Here is a 23,450-nt window from a genome sequence, read left to right on the forward strand (position 1 = left end):
CTGCAAAACCAGGGACAGCTTGGTCTGGGGGTGGGGACCAAGTCAGGGGCCTAGAAGGGAAGGAATCTGGCCTTACCCCGGGCTAGCATGGAGTTCTTGGAAGACTCAAGGCAGGAAATCGACAGGATTGGATTTGCACTTGGACGAGGACCGTCTGGCTGCTGGAGGGAAATACGCTAGGTGTGGGCAGGACGGAGGGGACTCTGGATGTCGGAAAGCTAGTTAGGGAACCTCTGCCTCAATCCAGGCAACAGAGATGGTGGCTGTACAAAGACAGTGGACGTCCCAGGGACAGGAACATTTGGGTGGATTCTGGAGAGGCTGTGGTTGAAGATTTGGAGACTGCCTAGGGTCAGAATGACTAGTAGGCTGTGGTGTGGCCTTTCTTGGCTCAGAATTCTTTACCAAGCCAGGTGTGGTAGTGCACACCTGTAATCCAAGCACTCTGGGAGGCTGAAGCCGCAGGATGGCAAGTTCCAGCTCAGCTAGGGCAGTTTAGCAACTTGTTAGACCTTTTCTCAAAATAAAAGATTAAAAAAAGCCTGGGGATGTAGCTCAGGGTGAAGGCCCTGAGTTCAGTAACCCAGAACACCAAAAAACCCAACACACATCTGCAAAGTTTCAAGCTACTGAGCTCAGTCGTCCTGGGGAATCCTACTGTGTCTCTTTCCCACCTGGGCCAGAGCCATGCGGGGTGCTGCTGGCTCCCAGCCGCTGTGCCCTCGCCTTGTCCCTGTCCCGTAGCAGCCAGGCTTTCTGAAGCACTTGCCATCCTTCAAGCCAATGCAACGCCTCCCCCAAGCAGCCCAGGCCCGCCCTCCCCTCCTCTCCTTCCTCTCCTCTTTGCAGCTCCTCTCCCCGCCGGGCACTTCGCTTCTCCACCTACAAAACGCCTACTCCTTTCGGCCCTGCTTTTGGTGGAAATGCCTTATTTTCACTACGAAGCCAAAGGGTGCTTGAAGGCCCTCGGAAGCTCCAGGGACATCTGTTGAATTGAAAAGAGAATTTCAGGTTTGTGCTGGAGGAGACTCAAGTAGCACAGGGGCTTCAGCTGGGTAAATCGAGTCAAACCTGTGAGAAGACCCTGAAGGAGGAAGGAGCAAGAGACTCATAAGTGAAGAGACTGTGACCTCGGGCCCCAGACGCTGCGGTCCTGCGGCTTTGGAAGGGCTCCGGAGGGGGCAGAGGCTCATGGCCCACGGATCCTGGATGGGCAGGACAGTGTGGGAGGTGTGGAGCCAGACCCTGACCCCGGGTGAGAGGGTGCAGAGCATCAGGAAGAGCTCTGAGGCCCCTCAGTCCACCCCACCATCCTGATCCCAGACCGAGAATGGTTCCTCCTCGGTGCTCCCTGGGCCCTGCCTGTCAGCAACCACAGGCCTGGCTGTCACCGCCAGAGGCTCCCCTACCTGAGCTCCCACAGCGCTCTCCAGCTGAGCCTTTCTCCGGCACAGCTGGGGTGGGAGAAAGAGAACTGCAGCACGGAGGAGTCCCAGGACTCCCTGGCCTGAGCAAAGGCCCCTGCGCCAATTTACATGCAGGCTGTCCAAACCCGCGGTGACCTTGGTGCTGCCATGGATAGTGAATGTCCCCCAAGGGCTCTGTGTTGAAGGCCTGGTCCCCAGGGTTCCACTCTTGGAAGTGTGGGGAGCCCTTGAGGGAGTGCCCAGGTCAGTGAGTGATTCTGGGACTCCAGCCTCTTCCTCTACCCCTCTGACTTTTCTTCCTGGCTCATGAAGTGAGCAGTTGGCTCACACACCTCGTTCTCTCCAGATGGTGCCTTCTAATCAGAGAAACGAAGGAGCAACTAGCAGAAAAAGAGAACTTCTGCAAATGTCTCAAATATAGAAGGCAAGGGCGAGCCCTATGTGAGAAGCACAGGGTTTCACCTTCGGAGACCCAGGCTGATGGGCCGGCTGGAGGACTCTAGAGCCGCATCCTGGCTGGACCCCTAACTCTGCTTCCGGTGGCCTGGACTGCAGAAGGGCGACAGGGTGGGACTAACTGGGGGAAACATGAAGAGAGGAGCTAAAGGCAACAGGCGCTGTCTCACTGCGGGCTGGAGCTGCTTGGCAATGGAAGAGCATCCAGGCCACCAGAAGAAGTATCGACTCTTTATTTAATTCTTCACTCAGGCATTCAGTGGGGTCCGAGCATTGGGGATGACGGACACAAATGTCATTAAGGAGTTTTCTATTAAATGTGTGGAAACTGAGAGCCTATAGAGCTATGATACAAATGTAATAATAAAGGCTAGAAACCTGCACTGCAGAGTTTATGTTTGGATTGGAGAGACATGAAGATGGCGATGCTGTCACTGAGCGTCAAAGAGCAAGTAAGACCTTGGCCTGAAAGAACTAAGAAAGCAGTACTGAGGCATCAGAAGTGTGCTTTATTAACCTCTCAAGTCAATCAGATTGACAATCGGGATTAACTGTTGCATGGGGCTAGAGGTACAGTTGAGTGGTAGAGCACTTGGTTAGCATACACAGGACCCAGGAAGGAAGAGAGGAGAGAAGAGGAGGGGAAGGGGGAGGGGGAGAAATAGAGGGGAAAAGAAGAGAGAAAAGAAGAAGGGGGAGGAGGAGGAGGAGAAGTTAGGAAGATTTGATGTCTTAACAATATGAACTCTTCCAATTCATAAACACGGCATACCTCTCTAGTTATTTAGCTCTCTGTAATTTCTTGCAAAGTCGTTTATAGTTTTCTGTATAGGGCTCTTACTCATCCTTTGTAAGGTCTGTGTTTAGGTAGTTTATATTTTTATGTCAGTGTTAGTGATATTCTTCTCAAATTTATTTTCAACCATTTCAGACTAAACTTTTGTATATTGACTTTGTATTTGGCAACTTATTAATTCTAACAATTTATCCATAAATTTTAAGAGGGTAAAAGTACATAATAAAACTGCCTTGGGCCAGGGATTTAGCTCAGTGGTTTTGCTGCCTGCTGCGCAAGTGCAAGGACCCGAGTTCAATCCCCGGTACCAAAAAACCCCCAAAAAACTGCCTTTAAGTAATAACACTTTACCTTTCCTTTCAAGCTCCTATCCCTCCGATTTTCAAGATGCTCAGAAATGTTGAATGGAAGTGGTGCAAGCACTTGTCTTGGTTTTGTGTGTGTGTGTGTGTGTGTGTGTGTGTGTGTGTGTGTGTGTGTGTGTGTGTACTGAGGATCGAACTTGGGACCTTGCGCTTGCGAGGCAGGTGGCGGCATCACTGAACTAAATCCCCAGCCCATGTCTTGTTCTTGATATCAAAGAGAAAGCTTTTAACTTTTTGGGGGGCGGTTACCAGGGATCTAACTCGGGACTTTGCGCTTGCAAGGCAGGCAGCAGAACCACTGAGCTAAATCCCTGGCCCTATCCATTTATATTTTGAGACAGGGTCTCGCTATGTAGTTTACATTGGCCTTAAACTTGCAGCAATTCTCCTGCCTCAGCCTCTTGAGTGCTAGGATTATAGGCATGTGCCACCATGTCTAGCATCTCCACTATTTATGAGACTCCAATTAAATAAATATTTCGGCCAGCACTAATAGAGCCTGCTGCAATGACAGAAATGTTCCATATCTGTGTGGGGGTTCTGAGCATTTGAAATGTAGCTAGTGTGGTCAACAAACTGAATTTTAAAATTTTATTTAACTTTAATGAAAGTTTAACTACCCATATGCACTTACTGGCTAGTATATTAGACAATGCAGATTTAGAACCTTCCACTATATTATTAATGTCTCTTACCTTGTTCTGTGTCCATTCCACCCTTCAAATGTATCTTCCATTTCCTTAATTCTCTCTTCAGCTTTGTCTAATCTACAGCTATACTCCATCTATTGAGTTTGGTTTTTTTTGGTACCGGGGATCATACTTGGGACCTTGCACTTGTGAGACAGGTGGTGGCACCACTGAGCTGAATCCCCAGCCCCATCTATTGGGTTGGGGTTTTTTTTTGGTATGGGGGGGGGACTGAATTTGGGTCCTTGCGCTTGCGCAGCAGGCGGCGAAACCACTGAGCTAAATCTCCAGTCCCCCATGTATTGAGTTCTTAATTTTAATTGTTACTTTTCAATTCCAGGGCTTTTTCTTATTTCTTATGCTGTTTTTCAGTTTATTTCCTCTAAGTTCCAAATTATCCCTTGTAGACTGTTTTTTGAAAATGCACCTTTGCCAGGCGTGGTGGTACACGCCTGTAATCCCAGCACTTGGGAGACTGAGGCAGGAGAATGGCTGCAAGTTGAAGGCCTGCCTGGGCTGCATAGTAAGTTCGAGGATAGCCTGAGCTACACAGCAAGGATCTGTATCAACAAACCAACAAACCAACAAACCGCCTTTTCCTTTTGTGCTTTTTTGCCTGCTAGCTGGTACTCACGCTTTCTCAGCAAGAGTGCTGGACAGACACTGCAGGAGAGGCATCTGTGTCCCAGTTCTGGTGCACCAAGCATGCTCCCACTTTGCACCGGACACTACAGCAAGTGCCCTGGGCATTGTGTAGTAGAGCATCCCTAGGACACCCTTCCATCTGCAGCCTCCCCAAGCACTCGGAAGGGCAGGTTTCTAACAAGTTCTGCCAGTGCAGTTGCACAGCAACTTCTTTGCTGTCCAGTGAGCCACCACTAGCCACAGCCTTTCTACAAGGGCAGAATCTCAGTACAAGAGTGGGATAGGGGTCTCCAAAAAATCTTTGAGTCTGCGGCCTGCTATGTTGTCTTCAAGTCCTGGTCTCAAGCAATCCTCCTGCCTCATCCTCCCACATAGCTGGAACTACAAGCATTCACTGATTCTTGCTGAAAATTTAAATCTGGTGTTTATTTCCATGCACATAAAAGGTAGTTATTTTACAGTTTGTTTCTCGTAATGACATTATCTGGAGCATTGGTGAGTCTATTCCTAGTATCTGCTCGTTGTCCAAACAACAAAGTAAATTCTCACGTATTCGCCTCACCTCCTTGTAGTGGGTTATATTTGATTTTGTGTTGATGGTTATAGTTTTGGGATTATTTATAGAAGTAAGTTGTGGCCAAGCATGATGTTACTTTCAGAGATGATTTTGTGTTTGCAGGGTCTTAGGCACACTAACAATCCAAATTATCTCAACAGGGCATCATTAAGATCTTCCAGACAATCCAGATGGTGTGAATGCAGGCTGCAGCTGATGTCACGGCCACCTCAGGTTTTCAGAGTCCTCAGGGCCCTCAGGGCCCCAGCTCTAAGCATAGGGATGTACATAAGGCCTCCACCCTGGCCGACCCTAGGGTCCAATGCTTTCCTCTCATCTCTGATGCTGCTGCCCAGCCCTCTCTCAAAGGCCAGCAAATACATCATAGAAAAAGCAGTTCAGAATGGTGGGCTTCCTTTTTTGGATTCCTGTCAAACCCTAGATCTTACCCTTGTGACTCTTTTTAGTTCTTTTATGGTTTTAGGAAAGTTTTCTTTTTAACATGGTGTCCAAATTTTTTGTTGGTTTCATCAAAAGAATTGGAGCATTAGGTAGGGTAGTTCAGCTCAGACCAAGTAGTAGAAGCAGAAGTCATGATTCATTCGTTACTGAAAATAAAGTCTTGATTATGTTCTCTGGACTTTCTCTAGGCTTAATTCATACCTTGGGATATTATTTCTTCCCAGGAAATAAACAGCAGCCTTCACCTTCCGTAAATGTCCTGCGCCTATTTAATTACCTAATTAATCCTATTAGACTATAAGTTACTTCAGGGAAAGAGCTAGTTCACAATTATTTTTCACATTACTGGTGTCCATAGTGTTATCCTGCACATAGGAGACATCCAGTGAGTCTGCAGGAGTGAAAGAATGGTTAATAAAGGCTTTGATTTCTTAAAATTGTGACATTGCCTTCAAAACAATGATCTTATCTTTGGGAGCGAGAGTTCAATCTGTCCTTCAAGGACTGATCCTTAAGAGCTGAGTTGAAGCCTGCTTGGGCTTGCTATGGCCTCCTGCCCCTCTTCCTTTCTCAAGGAGCTAATCTCAGCTGCAACCAGAGCTTTTCTTCCTAGGCCTGCATGTTCCAGCAAGTCTGGAGGCAAATGACTCAAACTTAATCTGATGTCAAAAAAGGAGTCCGCCTAGGGTCACAAAATAGATTTTTTAAATCCACAGAAGGAGACTAATTTTCTTTATAATATCATCACTTTCTTTAAAGTACTCTGTCAAAGACAATGCAAATGTGGGTGTGTGGGGGGGTGCACTTAGGGAAAAGTCTGTTCTTTTTTCTTTTCCAAGACAGGGTCCCCAGGATATCAAGATCTCACAGGGTGCCCAGGATATCAAGATGTTACATAATGATTTTTAGATTTAGTGCAACTCCAGTAAAAATCTCCAACAGAGTTTTAAGTGTTTGTTTTTATAAAACATGTCAAATAAAAGAACAAGGAACATCCAAGACACTTCTGAAGAAGATGACTAAGTAGAAGAGACTTGTTCTACCAATTACAAAAATGTAAGATAAAGCTTTAGTAATAAGGAAATTGTTACTGGCGTATAGACAAAGTGACTGGCAGGATAAAATAGACACCTGCATATGAGGAATGTTAATGTAAGCCTGAAGGGAACTGTCAATGACAAAACAACTTTATTCATATAGGAAAACAATGAACACATATTCCTACTATAAATATGAATCCTGAATAGATTAAGAATTAATTGTCAAAAGGGAAAAAAACCGCATTATTAGAAGAAAATACAGGTCTTCTTCTAACCTCAGAGTAAGGAATGATCTTAAAATAGGGTTGTTAGGGTTTGGATCTTGCATGGTCCCCCAAAGCCTGTCCTTCAAAGACTCCTTCCTCAGCCCACTGTGCCCCTGAGAGGCAGTGGGGCTATTGGGAGGCGGGAACTAGAGGAGCAAGTTAGGCCACAGGGCGTCACCCTCGATCTGTCCCTGGGGCCCTGCCCCTGCTCTTTCTTCTGCTTCCGCTTCCGGGTCACCCTGCGGTGCACAGGCCGCCCCAGTCCTGCAGTCCCTCATGGTGAACTGTCCCACAACCCAAAGCAACAGGGCCAAGTGACTATGGACTGGAATCTCTGAAGCTGGGAGCCAAAATAAACCTTTCCTCCTGATAACTGGTTTAGCTCAGATATTCTGTTTATCTCAGGTAAATGTGACCAACACAAAGATCCACTCAACAAAATACTTGATCGAGTACTCTTCAAAACTGCCAAGGCCATTAAAGGCAAAGAAAGGCTGAAAACTATCACAGCCTGCCAGGAAGAAGGAAATGGGAAACTAATGCACTGTGATTTCCTAGCAGATTCCAGAACGGAATAAAGACATTAACGGGAAAACTGGCAAATTCCAAATAAAGCAATGAACCAGTCTTGGTTTCTTAGTTTTAACAATGTACCACTTTAGTGTAATATGACATTAGGAAAAACGGAAACTGGGTGAGAGGAATTCTTTCTGTGCTTACCATCTTTGCAAGTCTTCTGTAAATCTAAAATTATACCAAAATAAAGTTTATTTTAAAAATAAAAACAATGCAAGAATTTCTAATGATAATGTAAAATATTGGGAAAATAATTAAGGTGTGCTATATATAACTCCCCATGACGAATGTAATCATTGTGTACTGCAAACATGTACTAATAAAAGTGAAAATTACAATAAATAAATAAACAAAATGGGGGAGCTAGAAGTTCAGTTCAGTTGTAGGACATGAGTATAGTATGTACAAGTCCCCAAATAAAATACTGATAAACCTGACAGCTCTGAAATACATAAAAAATACCTTAAAATTGCACATTTCTTAATTGTTAAAAAAAAGAGTGATGTGCATCTGGGAATCCATTATAATTTCAACTTTTACATGCTTGAAATTGCAGAATAAAAAGTAAAAGGGGCTGGCAGTGTAGCTCAGTGGTAGAGCACTTGCCTAGCATGCACCAAGCCCTGAGTCCCATCTCCAACCCTGAAAAAAAAAAGTGAAAAATAAAAACCACACAACTTCAACAAATAAACTAAAGGATGCCCTAAAGGAAAAGACAAAAAAGTTGAAGGAAAGTATTTGCAAAATATACCACTGACAACAGATTACTGCCAACTATACATAAAGAGCTCCTAAAAATCAGTATGAAAACAGCCCAAGAGAAACCAGGCAGAGGATAGAAAGTGTTATTTCAGAGAAAGAGAAAGACACATGGGCCAATACGGACTTGTGGGGCCCAGCACCTGGAAAGCACCTGAACTCTCTGGGGAGAGTTTCCACATCAAACTAACCCTCTATCCCCAATCTTTAAAACAGGCCACTGAAAAGAGATCCTGTTAAAAGGTATTAAATTAGCTGTATTGAAAGATAAAAGCCTACTCAAGCCGGGAAATGGAAGCAAGAGCTTCCCAGGCCTGTCATGGAAGGAAGGCCCTGGCTCTATCTTTGCTCTTCAGAAACACTAACCCGTGGTCCAAAAGTCCCTCTGACATCAGCATCCAGCAAAGCCAGTGTTCACGTCACTGCCAAGCTGCTGTGCCCTCAGCTCAGCACCTGCTCCTGCAAGGGCAGGCCATGCGCTCGCTGTATTTCACCACAGAAAGCTTCCTGGAGCTCAAGATCTGAAGAAAACTCTTCCTCGTCACAAGGATTTTGTCCATTTTTATATATATATAATTTTTTTTTTTTTTGTACCGGGGATCGAACTCGGGTGCTTGCGCTTGCACAGCAGGCAGTGAAACCACTGAGCTAAATCCCCGGCCCTTTAAATATATTTTTGACAATTAGATACCAGGATAAGACTTAATGTAACACTGATATTCAAGAAAAGGAATCATTTTGGGACACTTATCAGCAAGTTAATCAGAACAAGGGTTTTGTTGTCTGACAGTGAATGTACAATATTATATGATTTACCTTTATTTCCTCTCTACGAAGAAGGTATGATGAGACCTACAGTTGATTCGTCATTGTAAACTCAGATTTTCTTTTTTGGCGCCGGCGATTGAACTCGGGTCCTTGCGCTTGCAAAGCAGGCGGCGGAACCACTGAGCTAAATCCCCAGCCCGTAAACACAAGATTTTTAAAACACGAGACACGAGTTAGAAAAAGTGCCATCATAACCAATTGTAAAAGCCATTTTTCAACAGTAAGAAATTTCAATATGAACCATGTGAGGTGTTACTAAAAATTATTTGTTAGGAGTAATAAGGCCTTACCTGTTAGAGATACAAATTGAAATACTGCAAGTGAAATTATTTGTGTAATATGTTTTAAAATATTTTAGTTTTAAAAATGTTTATATGTTGTGAGCTGGGCCACCGCTCACAATAAATATGATAAAATGATCGGAGTGCTTAACACTCCTGCTGCTCTATAAAAAAAAAAAAAAGGAACTCCGTGTCTCTGTGTAAGTGGCGCTTGGTATACTGCACCATACAGATTTTTAAAGGCTGCTTGGCAACTCGAGACCCAGGGAGTGAAGTGGAGTAAGCACTGCTGTAAGGGTGCAGGGTCCCGGGGTGGAGACAGCGGAGGTCTACACTGGGGCCTCAGTATCTCCAGCACCTCAGGGAATGCGAGACTGGCGAACTATGCTTAGAATTAGCGATGTATGAAAACAGAAGTCATCTTCTGATTGAAAAGCTCATTCTGCGCCAGGCCTGAGGTCGCCCCACATTCCCCTCACACCTCGTTTCTGATGTAGTGTCTGACCAGAAACTATCACCAGAAACTGCTGATGCAATTACGTTCTCAATACTCAAAATGCTTACACCCAGTGTAGTTCAGAAAACTAAAGCATTTTAAAATGTCGAATGCATTTTAATGCACTCAAGAACAATGATTTAGACATTTTTCACATGGAATTTTAAGTAGGAGTGCAAGTAAATTAAACCATTTAGATACAAACAACTACAGCTGCATTAACTGCTTAGATGACTTATGAATATATATTATTTTGTGGCCAGCCTATTTCATCCACATAAAAAAAGGCATTCTGTTTCTCTTTATTTTTTTATTTGACAAGCAGCAATATCATGTTTGTCATTTTGATGTAGATACAATTATTAGGTTATCTGTCATATTACAATATTTAAGTTTTTATTTTATGTCCTTTAAGATACATTAAAAAAAAACCACATCAACTGCAAACGTGAAGGGGAGAAAAGCATGGTACTCAACCGAATTTCCAGATTCCAGCAACACTTCACTCACTCTTTGAGAAAGTTTAAGAAATGTCGTGATGACATGAGCTTGAAGTATCTCTAGGCATTTTCTCTGACGCTCATGACGTGGCACTGGTGACATTGTAAACAGCAGAAAAACAGGGGCTGCCGAATGACCAAATCATGGAGGCAAGGCCTGCTTCTCCCACAGGCACACACCGGAAGTGACGGCAACGATTCGCATCCACACCTGGGTGGTGACGTCACGCGACGTAGCTGTACTCATCTGCGGACGCCTGGCTGCGCTCGATGTACTGTTTGTCAATCAGAACCTCAATGCACTTCTTAATCATGCTGATGCTGGGGTTAAATCTCGCTCTCGACTGGCTGATCACCTGCGCGGGAGAGACACAGAGGTCAGACTACTCTTGACTGTTGGCCGTGAAGTTAACCAATCCAGGTGCCTCTACTTTACTGAGGTTTCAATAAAACAGACCTAATCCAACTGGAAAAAGATGCCTAAAATAAGTATGAAATTATATCATTAAGCTGAAAAAAAAAATCATCCAAATACATAGAGGACAGAAGGAGTAAATGGGTGTCGTGGACAGTTTTACCTTTTTAAATCAGAGCACAGCAGTGGACAGGGAGAGGGGGAGCAACCAGGTCTGTCAATTAAACATGATGACTGAAAATATTTTTTATGCAAAGTTAAGGGAAAAAACCTAAAGCTTCTTTTGTGAAGGAATTAATGTGCAGAGCATAGATACAGCAACATCCATTAATGTGTATACATAATTAAATGATAATATAAACTAAGCCCCTTTAAGCTTTTAAGCTTTCATTTAACTTTAACTCCACTTTTACTTCAGCTCAAAAACCACTTTACCAAGAAAGCTCCCCCAGCACCTTCTGCCTCAGGACTTCTACAGACATTCTTACAGTGCTGTCGCCCTTTCTTTCAGTGCCTGCTAACAAAGTTCCATCTTTATCTGCATATTGTTTCCAGAATGTCTTCCCTCCCCATCTGTGAACTCTGCAAGAGCTGCCCATCTGGAGGGGCTCTGTGCCCCATCACGGCAGGCACCTGTGTACGTGTGGGACAAGTGAGTGTTGGATATGGTCAACTTCCTTCAATATCTGGACAGGAGACTCAAACTGGCAAGTTTAAGACGTCTAAACTCAAGCCAAAGAAAATCTGGCTTAATCAGGGAATAAGTGAATAAGTAAGTACTGTCCTCATTTAGTAATGAAAGATTTCTTTATGCTACTTGGGGACCTTGTTATCTCTGTATCATCTTTAAGAGGACACAAAGCTAATCTGTGCATCAGTAATATCCTCTACCCCCAAATTTTTGAGGTCTGTCTCTCTCTTTACCTCTTGAATAAGGGCATTGTGCCGAAGCAATTTTCGTGCTTTCATGATTCGAACTATAGCAGCTTGGAGATACATTTTCCGGTCCTCATCTACAGCACTTCTAGTCTGCTCCATTTCCTGTTTAGGAAAGAAAAAGAAAATGAGACACTGTTGCTGAACTTGTGTTTAACTCATGTTATTGTAAGTTTAAACAACATCCAACCAATAATGAGCATCAAATTATATAGTTATGCTGTGCCCAATATCATATAACTAAAACAACATTAATAGTGGGTCATACATAATTCTTAGGGTTAAAGTAGGAAGACTTGGGGTTTTTGTTTGGTATGGGGCGGGGCGGGGGGGGGGTGCTGGGGATGGAACCCAAGCTTTGTGCATGCTAGGTAAGTGCCCTAGCTCTGAGCTACATCCTCAGCCCAACCTACACATTTTAATACGGTTTAAACTTCCTTAGCTTTTCCCTTATACCCATTGCTATACTTTCAAAACCTAAAGTATGGGCTGAGATTTGAGTATAAGATTAGTGAATGCAAAGAGAAAGAAACTAGAAAAAATGTATCCTATTATTAACCTTGGGGAACAAAGTTTCGCACAGTCTCATTGTAAATTAGACTTGTAAAGTCCAATGTTCACACATGTTCAAACAAAATGGCATTAAAAAGCACTTACCTGTGGTGTATCTTTTTGCATTGATGTAGTAATTTTAAATTTTGTTCTTTTACTGCTGAAGTTCATATTTAATGAAAATGAAGACTCTGCATCAATGTCTTCCTACATTTAAAAATATATTTATAAAAAATAAAATCATTAGCTTACAGCAAAGATAACAATTTTTTAATATTATGAGGATTACTGTATTTAATATATCTGCTGCCAAAGCGAACACAGGATTACTGTACTTAAGAGAATGTAGTAAAGCAAGTAAAAAGCATTTTCTAATTTTATATTTGTCAGAATTTTAGCCTATATTTGCTAATAAGCTATTTCTGGGTCCCACTGTTAGATACATTATCTTTTGATAAAACAAGTTAAGCTTATTAGCTTAAAAAGGACTAAGCATGTTAATTTTGATGAAATAAATGCCACAATAAGAAGATACTGTGATAAAGAACCTGACTACAGAAGGAAGCTGTGTTTCCACAGCATAAGCACCAAGTCCCTGCAATCCTGTGGTGACAGACACGGCTGATTCTTCAGTGTCATGTTCTGCAAGTAGCCTTTTTTCAGATGAAACTTCAGCTAATTTTTAGAATCACTATTTCTGTGACGGGCTTAAGAAAGCCTCTCATATCACAGAGTGCAATTTCTCTGGCAGTAGAAAAGAGGTACTTAGCCAGGGATTTAGCTCAGTGGTTTCACTGCCTGCTGTGTAAGTGCAAGGACCCAAGTTCGATCCCCAGTACCAAAAAAAAAAAAGAAAGAAAGAAAGTAAGAAAAGAGGTACTTGGCAGATGGACCAATTCTCAATAATAACCTAAGAAATTCTGCTAAGGAACTGGCAGAGCCACAATTAAAACTTAAAGTGCAAATAGATAATCTATATTTTGTACATTTTTGGGTAGCAAAAAGGTTTTTTTTAAACTTTCAAAGCACATTATTGCTTAGAAATTAAAATGAGTTAATTTTCATTAATGAAAATTTTAAGCATTAAGAATTTCATATTTGGTTAATATTCTGGAGCCAGAAATATCAATCATTTCTCAAAGAAAAGATGGATCTGAATTTCAGGATTATGTCATTTATTGATGCTCAATCTCAGACTATGAGATGCCATCGTGTTAGGGTGTCAGGAAAATGAACCGATGAGAGAAATAAGCTGGAAGGCTACTAACTTCACCAAAGTGAAAATGAAATAATTTACATCAATTTTTTCCAATAATTTGAAATTAGAAATTCATCTTGCATCGGTTGCGTTTTAAGCTCTTTAAGCATCTAGGATGTAAGACTGTACTATAAAAACTCATTGCTAGAAAGCAGTCATTAGAGGAGTACACCACTGGCTTGCAGTTCCCGCGAGGGTTATCAGAGCTATGTGGTGATGCCCTGTGCCCCTGCGTGAAGAGACCTGAACAGTGGGGTCACATGGTGACGGAACACGCATGGGCCGCTGGCCCTGGCTGCCATCTCCAGTTCAGAGCGGACAGTAAAGCGACTCAGCATGTGGAAAGACATCCAGGAAGAGCTATGGGCTACAGTTGAGAAACTTCAGTCAGAACCCTCCGGATGACAATGCTGTAATTTGTCAGTGATCTGTCACAGTACAGGACAAATCAGTCCAACCAGAGAGTGCTCTGGTGACTGGAAGAGTTCACAGGTGTGACGAGACTGCAGGACGCAGCTCAGTCCAGAGCACAGGAGGGCCTTACTGTAGTGATGGCAGAGGTCCCATTTAGCTTTAATAATGTTGACAATGGCTGGGTGTGGTGATGCACACCTCTTGTCCCAGCCCTTTGGGAGGCTGAGGCAGGAGGATTGCCAGTTCCAGCCCAACCTGGGCAGCTTAGTGAGACCTTGTTCCAGAATGAAAAATAAAAAAGGGTTGGGGATGTGAGAGCCCTGGGTTCAATCCCCAGTACCACAGAAAAACAAAAAAAAGTTGTCAACTGCTTGAAATCCCTGAGAATATTACCACATACCTTTTCTGAATCATGGTTAATCATTTTCACATCAAGTAATGATTTGATTGTTTTTGTCAGTTCCTTTTCATTCATCTGAGTGCTGTCTTGAAGCTCTTTATAGCTGACCGTTTCACTGTTGTTAAAGGCAAGAAGAACTGCCATTTGGTACGTCGTGACCATGGCTACATAGGGTTTGCCCAAATAGTTCATTTTAACTTCACCTGCAATCAAAATGAAACAGCAAACTGATCATTCAAAGAAACATTTTAAATTACTCGAGTAATGACTTTATTTCAGATTATTTTCCTGAAAGAGTGAGCCAAGGACTTCTTAAATTAATGCAAAACCACTGCTAGCAATGTAGCCGCTCCTGTTTGCAGGGAGTGGGGCTATTAATAGTTTCGAGTGTGTAGCATAAGTAACAGTTACTATCATAACTTTACTGGAGTGTTTAAACAATGTCTTTAAATACTAATAGGAAGGCTAAGACGTGGGAGGAAGCAAACAAACCAAAAGCCCATACAATAATAAAAGAGGGTAGAAGGAGGAGAAACAGACAGACAAGGGGGACAGAATGACAGCTTGTTTCCAGCAACTGCCTCGTGTCTGACTGCATCTGGTTCACCTCAGGCAAGGTCAGGAGGCCCCTAGGCATATGGTAAATGCTTCTGCAATCCCATCTAAACTTGATTTCTGCCAGCAATGAACAAAGCTATTTTGTCTCATAAGTAACATTTTTCTTCTTAGTAATTTTCTAGAGGCAAAGAGGATTCAGAGATGTCAAATAGGGAGATCCATTTTGTTGAAATAAATTAAAAATGTTCTAGATTCAAACCACCTTGTGAGCTCTAAAACATTCAGCAGGTTGCAGGCTTATGTACAAAGCAGCCTGACACACACACTCACGTAAAAAAGATGGTGTGAATCAAAACACTGCCAAGTATCAAGCAGTGCTTTAGTGACCACAACATACACACACTGAGCCTGCATTATTGACTATTTAATGGATTATAAACTGAACCAGCACAAGTTTTGATTTTAAAGCTCTTTATTTTAACTCAAGGAAGTTGTTTTTTTATGTAAAATTAAATTAGCCCTAGCATCTAGCAGCCTTAGCCCTACATCTGGCTCCGGGATAATTTGTAACTCTGATCAAGATTTTGCGCTTCTTATTTATTCATTACATAATGAAGATACTAGAGAATAAGAGTCACCTCACCAACTCAGCATGCCACACGGATGCAATACAACTATACACTGTAGTATTAATTTTCACTATTCAATATAACCATTTATATTTTTCCTTCTGAAAAGTGATATTTAGAAGTACTTTTCAGAATTATTTGGATAAGAGCATTTAGAGAAATCCCTAATCTATTAATTAGAATATCCAGTTCCCACAATTACATCTGAAAAAAATATCAACAAGAGTATATTCCTGGGCCAGGGATTTAGCTCAGTGGTACCGCTGCCTGCCTCACAAGCCCAAGCTCCCAAGTTCAATCCCTGGTACCAAATAAAAGTATATTACTGCTGGGCATGGTAGTGCACGCCTGTAATCCCACCCCTCAGAGGGAGGCAGAGGCAAGAGGATCACTGCAAGTTTGAGGCCACCCTGAGCTAGTGAGTTCAAAGCCAACCTGAACTACATAGTGAAACTCTTGTCTTAAAAAAAAAAAAAAAAAAAAAAAAAATATATATATATATATATATATATATATATATATATGAATCTAATAAGCAGTACAAGAATACTTTAAGGACTCAGTCCAATGTGTAAGTCTGGAAAATGTGGGAAGAAGCAAAACATCACCTAAATGATGGCACCCTGTGATTTCTGTGATGAGTGCTCAGGCATATGGTAACAAGTATAAAACGCTTCCCCAGGCACGCAGATGACGCAGTCCCCAAGGCATGACGGACTGCCACAGGGCTGGCAGCAGAGTGAGTTCTCCACCATCATCTTTTCTCAGCTGATCTTTCAGCAACTGGCCTGGATTACTGCAGCTTCTTGCTTTCCCACAACAAAATTTATTTCTATCCAGACAGCATCATGGTTTCCTTTACCCTGTACAGATACATCTCTTTAATGCGCACCTGTATTCCTTCCAGTGGTTCTTTAAGTACAGTTCTACTGAAGTCCTAGTTATAATCCAGGAGGACTTCCGGCCTCTTCTATTTCTGTCACATCTGATATACATCACATATTTCTCAAAAGTCTTATCTCTGTTGGTAATACACTCCATGCTCTTCTTTGCCTATCCTGGCTAAATCTTACTACTTCTTGCAAACTGCTCAGATGTTGTCTCCCTAAAAGCCTTCCCTCCTTGGTACCTGGCTGCCACCACACCTGTGTCACAGTGGACCCCCTGGTTTGCCCCTGGATCACGACATTCAAAACACTGTGCCAGGACCACTGTCTGTCTCCTACTGGACATGAGTTTTCAAGGCCAAGGCTCGCTGTCTAGAACAGAGAATGTTCTGAGTTGACATATGAATTCTGCAAAGGTAAATGAGGAAACAGACTCAAAGGACTTAAGCAGCACAGTTACTCAGCTAGTAAGTGGTGAGCTAATAATACTAACCCCAGGTCTTGCTGGTTCTAAATCCCTCCAAAAACAATTACACTGTTTCTTGGGTTTTTAATAACCTAAGAGTAGAAAGTGGACTATGAAAGAATAGTTTGGAATATAATGTAAGATCATGACAGGTAATAAATAGGCCTCTCAACAAAAATTACTTTTGGAGACAGGGTCATTATCGCTGAGGTACTGAGAACAACTAGAAGAGTTTAAATTCCACAAGGCAGATATTCAGGAGGTCTAAGAGCAACTAGTATTCAACCACATTAGGACAGATTAGTTTTCAAAGAAAAAAATATATATACACACACACTGATCCAACAATTTTGTTAAAATATTTGCTAAATGAACAATGGAAAATCTGAACATGTGCAAAATAAAAGGTCAACTCTCAAATGACCTCTTATTAATATCAATAAACACTTAGGGTCGGGGATTTAGCTCAGTGGTTCTGCTGCCTGCCTCAAAAGCGTAAAGACCCAAGTTCGATCCCCGGTACCAAAAAAACCCCCAAAACAATAAACACTTCTTTAATTTCACAAAGTGCTGAAAAATCAGAATGCCCAATTTACTCAGTAAACTCACACAAATAATGCAGAATGTATTGCTAACATATTGCAAAATCTTGTTCAAAGACTATACATTAGTCAAACAAACATCAAGTAACATAGTTACTTGGATGAAATCTCTTAGCTGAGTGGACAGAAGGAATAAAGCTTATGCCAGATGACCGGATCTCCTTGTGCCAGGTCTGAGATACGCACACATGCGCACACTTCCCTTCCCGTACACAGGGAGGACTGATTCACTACACTTTCAGAGCACAGTTTGGCAGAGGAGAGAAAGTGTGAGCGTCTGCTCAGCTAACATTTTAGGGAAACCAGAGCAGCTGTGCAGTTTTCACAGCCTTGGGTATGTCAGTAAGTGGGCCCCACTGTTCCATGCAGAAGCAAAACAAAGTACGAGATTTAGAGTAAAGCTTTCTTTTTTTTTTTTTTTGGTACTGGGGATCAAACTCGGTACTTGCACTTGTGTAGCAGGTGGTAAAACCACTGAGCTAAATCCCCGGCCCAAGTTAAGCTTTCTTAAACTGGAAGTATTGGAAATGATTTGGAACTTCCTTGAAAAAGCATTTTGTATTATAGTTCATTATAGTATCTCAAAAATGAAATGGCTGAATCTTATGAGGCCATAATGTTTAATGAAGATCAAGTCTGTGTTTCTAAACAAGTTTTCTAATGTCTATAAAAAGTGGCTGGCAACAGAAATTTATTAGGTCGTTACAAAATTCAAAAATGATCAGCCTAGTTACAAAATACTATTAAAAGTGCTATACCTGAATTGCATGCGTCATTAGTAATTTATCTGCCACAAAGGCAGATGGAGAAGGAAAGGTTAAAAGCTTTAATTAGGCAGTCAGAAGTCGCTCTCTAAAGTAAGACAATCATATCAGGTGAATTTCATTAAGCCAGCTATAATTCAATGCACTTACCTGTACAAAGATAATGTAACCACGTCAGTTTCCGGCCACTAAAATGCTGGCTATAAAATAATTCAAACTGTAAGAAAGGAAAAAAGATCAATTATTTTCAGCTACTATAACTTACCTAGTTTTCACCATATTAAAAAAGTAAAAAAGAGGGCTGGGCATTTAGCTCAGTGGTGCTACGCCTGCCTCACAAGCGCAAGGCCTTGAGTTCGATCCCCGTCCCCAGTACAGCCAAAAAAAAAAAAAGTAAAAAAGTGTATGTTAAAAAAACATGGTAGCCTACTGAATAATATACTTTGTCATTGTGCACACGAGCAAACAATCTGTGCAGTCCCTGACCAAGATTACAGAAATATTATCCCACTTTTTCTGAGGTATGATGTAACTGTTTCAGTATCACCATCAACCTTCACACAATAATTTGTGTACTTCGGCACAAAGTGCAGTGCCTTGCACTACACAGGCCCATACATATATAAGCATTTTCCAAAAGAACAAATGAGAAGCTGGGTGTGGTGGTGCATGCCTGTAATCCCAGCCCCTGGGGGGCTGTGAGTTCGAGGCCAGCCTGAGCTACATACTGAGACCCTGTCTCCAAAAACAAAGGATAAATGTGAGAACCAGAGTAGCTGGTACAGCAGTGTGGACTTGTAGTCCCAGCTGCTGGAGTGCCTGAGATGGAAGGGATGGATCACCTGAGCTGGGGTTTGAGGCTGTCCTGTGCGACACAGTGAGAGCCTGACTCTTACAGCAAACAAAGCACAGCAATGCAGACACCTCCTATACAAAGTCATCTCTGCTGCAGACTGAATCACAATCACGTGTCCGAGGAATTTGTCCAGCTTTTTTAACTGATACCTTATTCAGAGTTTTTTCCATTAATCTACATACTTGCAAATTTGGCTTTTTGTAGAAGTTCGGATATGACATAGGTATTGATTCATTAACATTTCTGAGTGATGATAATTTGGACTTAATAGATTCTACTTAGTGACCAAATACACCATCACGTTACAACATAAAAATATCAATCACATCTTAAGTTTTAATCTTATATTTGCCAACATGTTCCCTTGTCGAAGTGACAAGAAGGTATGTGCAGTTAGCTAGAAAGTTATCTATGATTTAATAGTGCAGACACCAAAACCAAGAAAGCGTCACTCCTTGTTGATATTATTTCATTGATATTATTATGAAGAACTCAATTCATCGTTCTATTGCCATGGCTTTAAAATTTTAAAAACTCCTTCCCGGGTTTAAATTTGTAATAACAGGTCACTAGCCCAAAAATACAGAGTTCTTATTTCTAAACGAGCAAGTACAGGGCAGAGGGCATAGTTCAGCAGTGAAGGGTGTGCTCAGCATTCAAGAGGCCCAGTGTTTGGTCCCCAGCACCACAATAAAATAGAGATAATGTATAACGTGCAATGGGAAAAGAACACTGAATGAGACAAGGTAAAGCTTTTTTTTTTTAAATTAGTACAGTTTCCCATATGTAATGATCATATCCCTCATGGGAAATTTAGATATCTGCTGATAAGATACCCTAATTATTCTTTTTTCTTCCCCTCCCCATTTACAAAGCTTTGCTTCCTTCCCCTTCCTTTCTTTCTCCCCTGTCCCTTCCTTCCCTTCCCATCTGAACAAGTTCTTTCTGCTTCCCAATACCTGTCCTCCACTATGCTCCCTGTTTACCTTTTGGGTCTCTGAAAATAAAACCGCATCACATCACTGTTCAGAATTATTGACATTTTTAGCATGATGACATGTATTATCAAATTTTACCTTGTGTATTTTTAAAAAGAAGCTTAAATAAAGTAATCGGCAATGCTTGACTTGTCTTGTACAATATGCCTAACTCCTTACAATGAAAAGTTCATGGTGCCAACCGAGAGGATCAATCAATGGATTCTCACGGCCACAGGAACAGCCAGTCAGAGTATGTACAAGGGGACTCGGGAAGGGTGCTGTGATTAGTGAATAACCTCTTAAGTGACATATAACTTGGAATTTATCAAACAATTTGCAAACAAAAGCAAACTAAAATATACTTTTAAAGTGAGCAACTCAAGCTTTAAGATGTACTTGACAAATAATTGGAGTGCCATCCTGCTTCCAGGCTCTAAAATTGTCTTATGTCTTTACTATCCCACCAACTAGTACTACTCAGTAAAGTTTTACTGATGATACCAACACTGAAAGGTATTCCCTCACCTTAAAGTTTCTAATCTGACCACAAAGATTGTCACATGTATAACTAGTTGAAGACAGAAAGCCTTAGCTCCAAATGTTATCAGTTCATCTAGTATTACCATGGCAATGGACAAGAAACATTTTCTTATTGAATGATTGGATATTAAAGTTTATGAGCAAGAAGCATGTGTTGACTAAGTTTCTCATTTTAAAGTAAATGGGTTGGTGCCTGCCTCACAAGTGTAAGGTCCTGAGTTCGATCCCCAGTACTAAAAAAAAGAACAAACAAAAAACCCCACAAATAAAGTAAATGGGCTAAACACAGCATTTCCAAATACTATTTGAGGGTTTTAATTGGACCTCAAAGGGCTAAAAATTAAATTTCATATTTAATGGGTTTATTCATCTCTGATAGAGCTACATTAATATACACTACCTCAGATATTTCTTTAATGTTATTCAAATTTGTGAACTAGGTACAAAAGAAATGTAACAATTAGGGCTTGTTGGTTTAAAATGAAAAATTACTTTTACTTACAACTTAATTTGCATAGTTTTAAGATACTTATATCTAAAATGGAAATATGTAAAAATAATTATGAAAGCAAGATAATTTACCTGTGAAAAATGTACACTATTAAGTATACAAATGTCAATTTTAATCATGTGGTTGAAAATTTGGATTTTCAAGGGGGAAAAAATACAAGGACAAACTCCCTCTACTGGTGATTTGAGGGAATCCAAAAGGAGAAAATAATTCTCTTGAATGGTAGTTTTATATAATCAGAAAAAATTCACTTCCTATTTGTAAATTAGAAAACTAAAACTAATAAAGACCACATATTAATGAAGTTCACGGGATTAAAGTTATTATTGGAAAACAACTGCTTCAAGTAGAGGGAAGAAAGATGTAAAATTAAAAGGCAGCTTTGCGCTAGCTCCCACTCTTCCTTAATTTCCACTGGAGAAGCAGGACAGAGATGGGGGGGGGGGGCTTTGAGATGTGTTATGTACACAGGCCAACTCCCCAGGAGGAATGTGATCATTACGAACTGCAAACATGTACAAAAAGAACAAAAAACACACTTTAAGACTGTCAAAAGACAAAGAGAGAGAGAGAACCATTTTCTTTCTCTTGCCTTGGACACAAATATATCAGAATGCTTTAGTTGGCTACCCCATCACTGGATACTAGCTTGTAACTACTTTCTCCATAAAACATACAGCAATGTGGAATCATGCTCTGCTCATCCAAAGCATGTTCACACGAATGCTCTCCTGCTGATGTAGTGTCTGGGAGTTTGTGCTGTACTCTTTTCCATAGATGTAAAACATCCTAAATCAAACTGCTATACTGAAAGTCTACCTATGCACAGTAACCTCGTGTCTATACTGGTGATACCACTCTATTACCACTACTGCTGCCACCCTAATCATTACTAATTCTCCTGCTGCCAGCTGCCATTTTTTGAGTCATTGCTACATACCAAGCTAAGTACTTTACATGAATTATCTGATTTCATTCTCCTCTCAATATTTTGAGGGAATATAATCACTAGTTTAACAGGTTAAAAAGTTATATGCACAAAGTCAGAGATCAGTAGTACTACACCATTAATAATTCTTATTTTAAGAGAAACAAAAACTAACATTCTTATGGTCAAGATACCATTATTAATATACCAAAGAATGAAGCCCTCGTGGCCATCAAATGATGAGTGGATAAACAAAATGTGGTATATCCACACAGGGGGACATTATTTGGCAATAAGAAGGAAGGAAGTATTTATACATACTACAATATGGATGAACTTTGACAGAACTAGTTTTTAAAAAAGAGCCTTGTGTATTTATAAAAGACTGTACATAATATGACTCTGTTTATATGAGATGTCTAGAATTTAAAAAATCTATAGAGAGGGCCAGGGATTTAGCTCAGTGGTTCTGGCGCCTGCCTTGCAAGCACAAGGTCCAGAGTTTGATCCCCGGTACCCAAAAAAAAAATCCACAGAGAAAGGAAGTAGGCTAAGTAGGGGAAGAAACTAGGGGGAAAAGGGGAGTGATGATAATGAGCAAAGGATTTCTTCTGGAGTAATTCCAGGGAAATGAAAATGTTTTTAAATTAATTGTAGTGGCTGTCCAATTTGAGACTATAGCACAAGATGGATGTCCCTGATCTGAAAATCTGAAATTCAAAATGCTCCTCCACAAGCTGAAACTTTTTGAGTGCTGACAGGACACCAGTGTAGAAAATTCCACATGTGACCTCGGCAGTGGCCCATCTCTGCAGCTGTCATGGTCCAATCACATTCCAAAGGCCATCTCTGGACACAATGGCTTCTGGGAGCCATGTAGGTCTAAGCTGCAACACTCCACCGTAATACTCGAAACCAGTGACACGGAATACTTCAACTGGGTGAACTCTATGTTGGATGAATTCTGTCCCAATTATATGTGTTTGAAGAATGACATCTTTTCCAGTCTCCTTAGAAGGTTTTTTGGTCAGCATTCTAGGGTTTCTATCTAACCACACTGTAATTTTTTTCCCAGAATATTTCACATTCCACATAATTTACATAAAGAACAAATAAGAAAATTACAAGAGATATATGAGGTACAAAATTCAGATGGATGGTAAACTATACTGTGAAGTACTGGAAATCAAACCCAGGGGCACTCTGCCACTGAGCTACATCCCTACCCTTCTTTTTTTTTTTTTTGGTACTGGGGATCGAACTCGGGTCCTTGCCCTTGCGTAGCAGGCATTAAAACCACTGAGCTAAATCCCCGACCCTACCCTTTTTATTTTTATTTTGAGATAGGGCAAAATTGCCCACGTGGGACTTGAATTTGTGAACCTCCCGTCTGTCTCTTGAGTAGCTGAAATGTAATATGATAGTTTTAAGTATTTAGTTCTAATCTTTCTTCTAATATTAAATTTTTATAACTTGAAACTGCTTAAAGGCACATAGATTTACTAATGAGATACACTTTGGCAAAGAACTCTAGGACACCCTCAGCATTTTAATTTAAATATTAATAACTACAGTAACTTCATCTTCCTAAAGAGCAGAAGACTATATTCTG

The 23,450-nt window shown here is 41.1% G+C and overlaps 1 protein-coding gene across 6 annotated transcripts in view; it reads right to left on the reverse strand.

Annotated features, from left to right (window-relative positions):
• Positions 1-9,747: 9,747 nt before the first annotated feature.
• Positions 9,748-23,450, reverse strand: part of Cul2 (cullin 2) — a 102,684-nt gene continuing 88,981 nt past the window's right edge. For 4 of the 6 annotated variants that reach the window (XM_013078534.3, XM_087206947.1, XM_087206946.1 and 1 more), the window contains 5 exons: positions 18,174-18,240; positions 14,118-14,320; positions 12,151-12,252; positions 11,482-11,598; positions 9,891-10,498 (listed from right to left, as the gene is read on the reverse strand). In XM_013078534.3, the coding sequence (XP_012933988.1) occupies positions 10,367-10,498; positions 11,482-11,598; positions 12,151-12,252; positions 14,118-14,320; positions 18,174-18,240 (621 nt within the window). In that variant the 3' untranslated portion in view covers positions 9,891-10,366. Of the gene's footprint in view, positions 10,499-11,481; positions 11,599-12,150; positions 12,253-14,117; positions 14,321-18,173; positions 18,241-23,450 lie in introns of all 6 variants that reach the window. The other 2 variants (XM_004861858.3, XM_013078535.3) reach the window with 2 other exon arrangements.

This window comes from Heterocephalus glaber, unplaced genomic scaffold (assembly GCF_053883595.1).
Source record: "Heterocephalus glaber isolate CG9 unplaced genomic scaffold, H.glaber_assembly_v1.0 deba00000738, whole genome shotgun sequence".
In the NCBI taxonomy this organism is placed as follows: Eukaryota; Metazoa; Chordata; class Mammalia; order Rodentia; family Bathyergidae; genus Heterocephalus; species Heterocephalus glaber.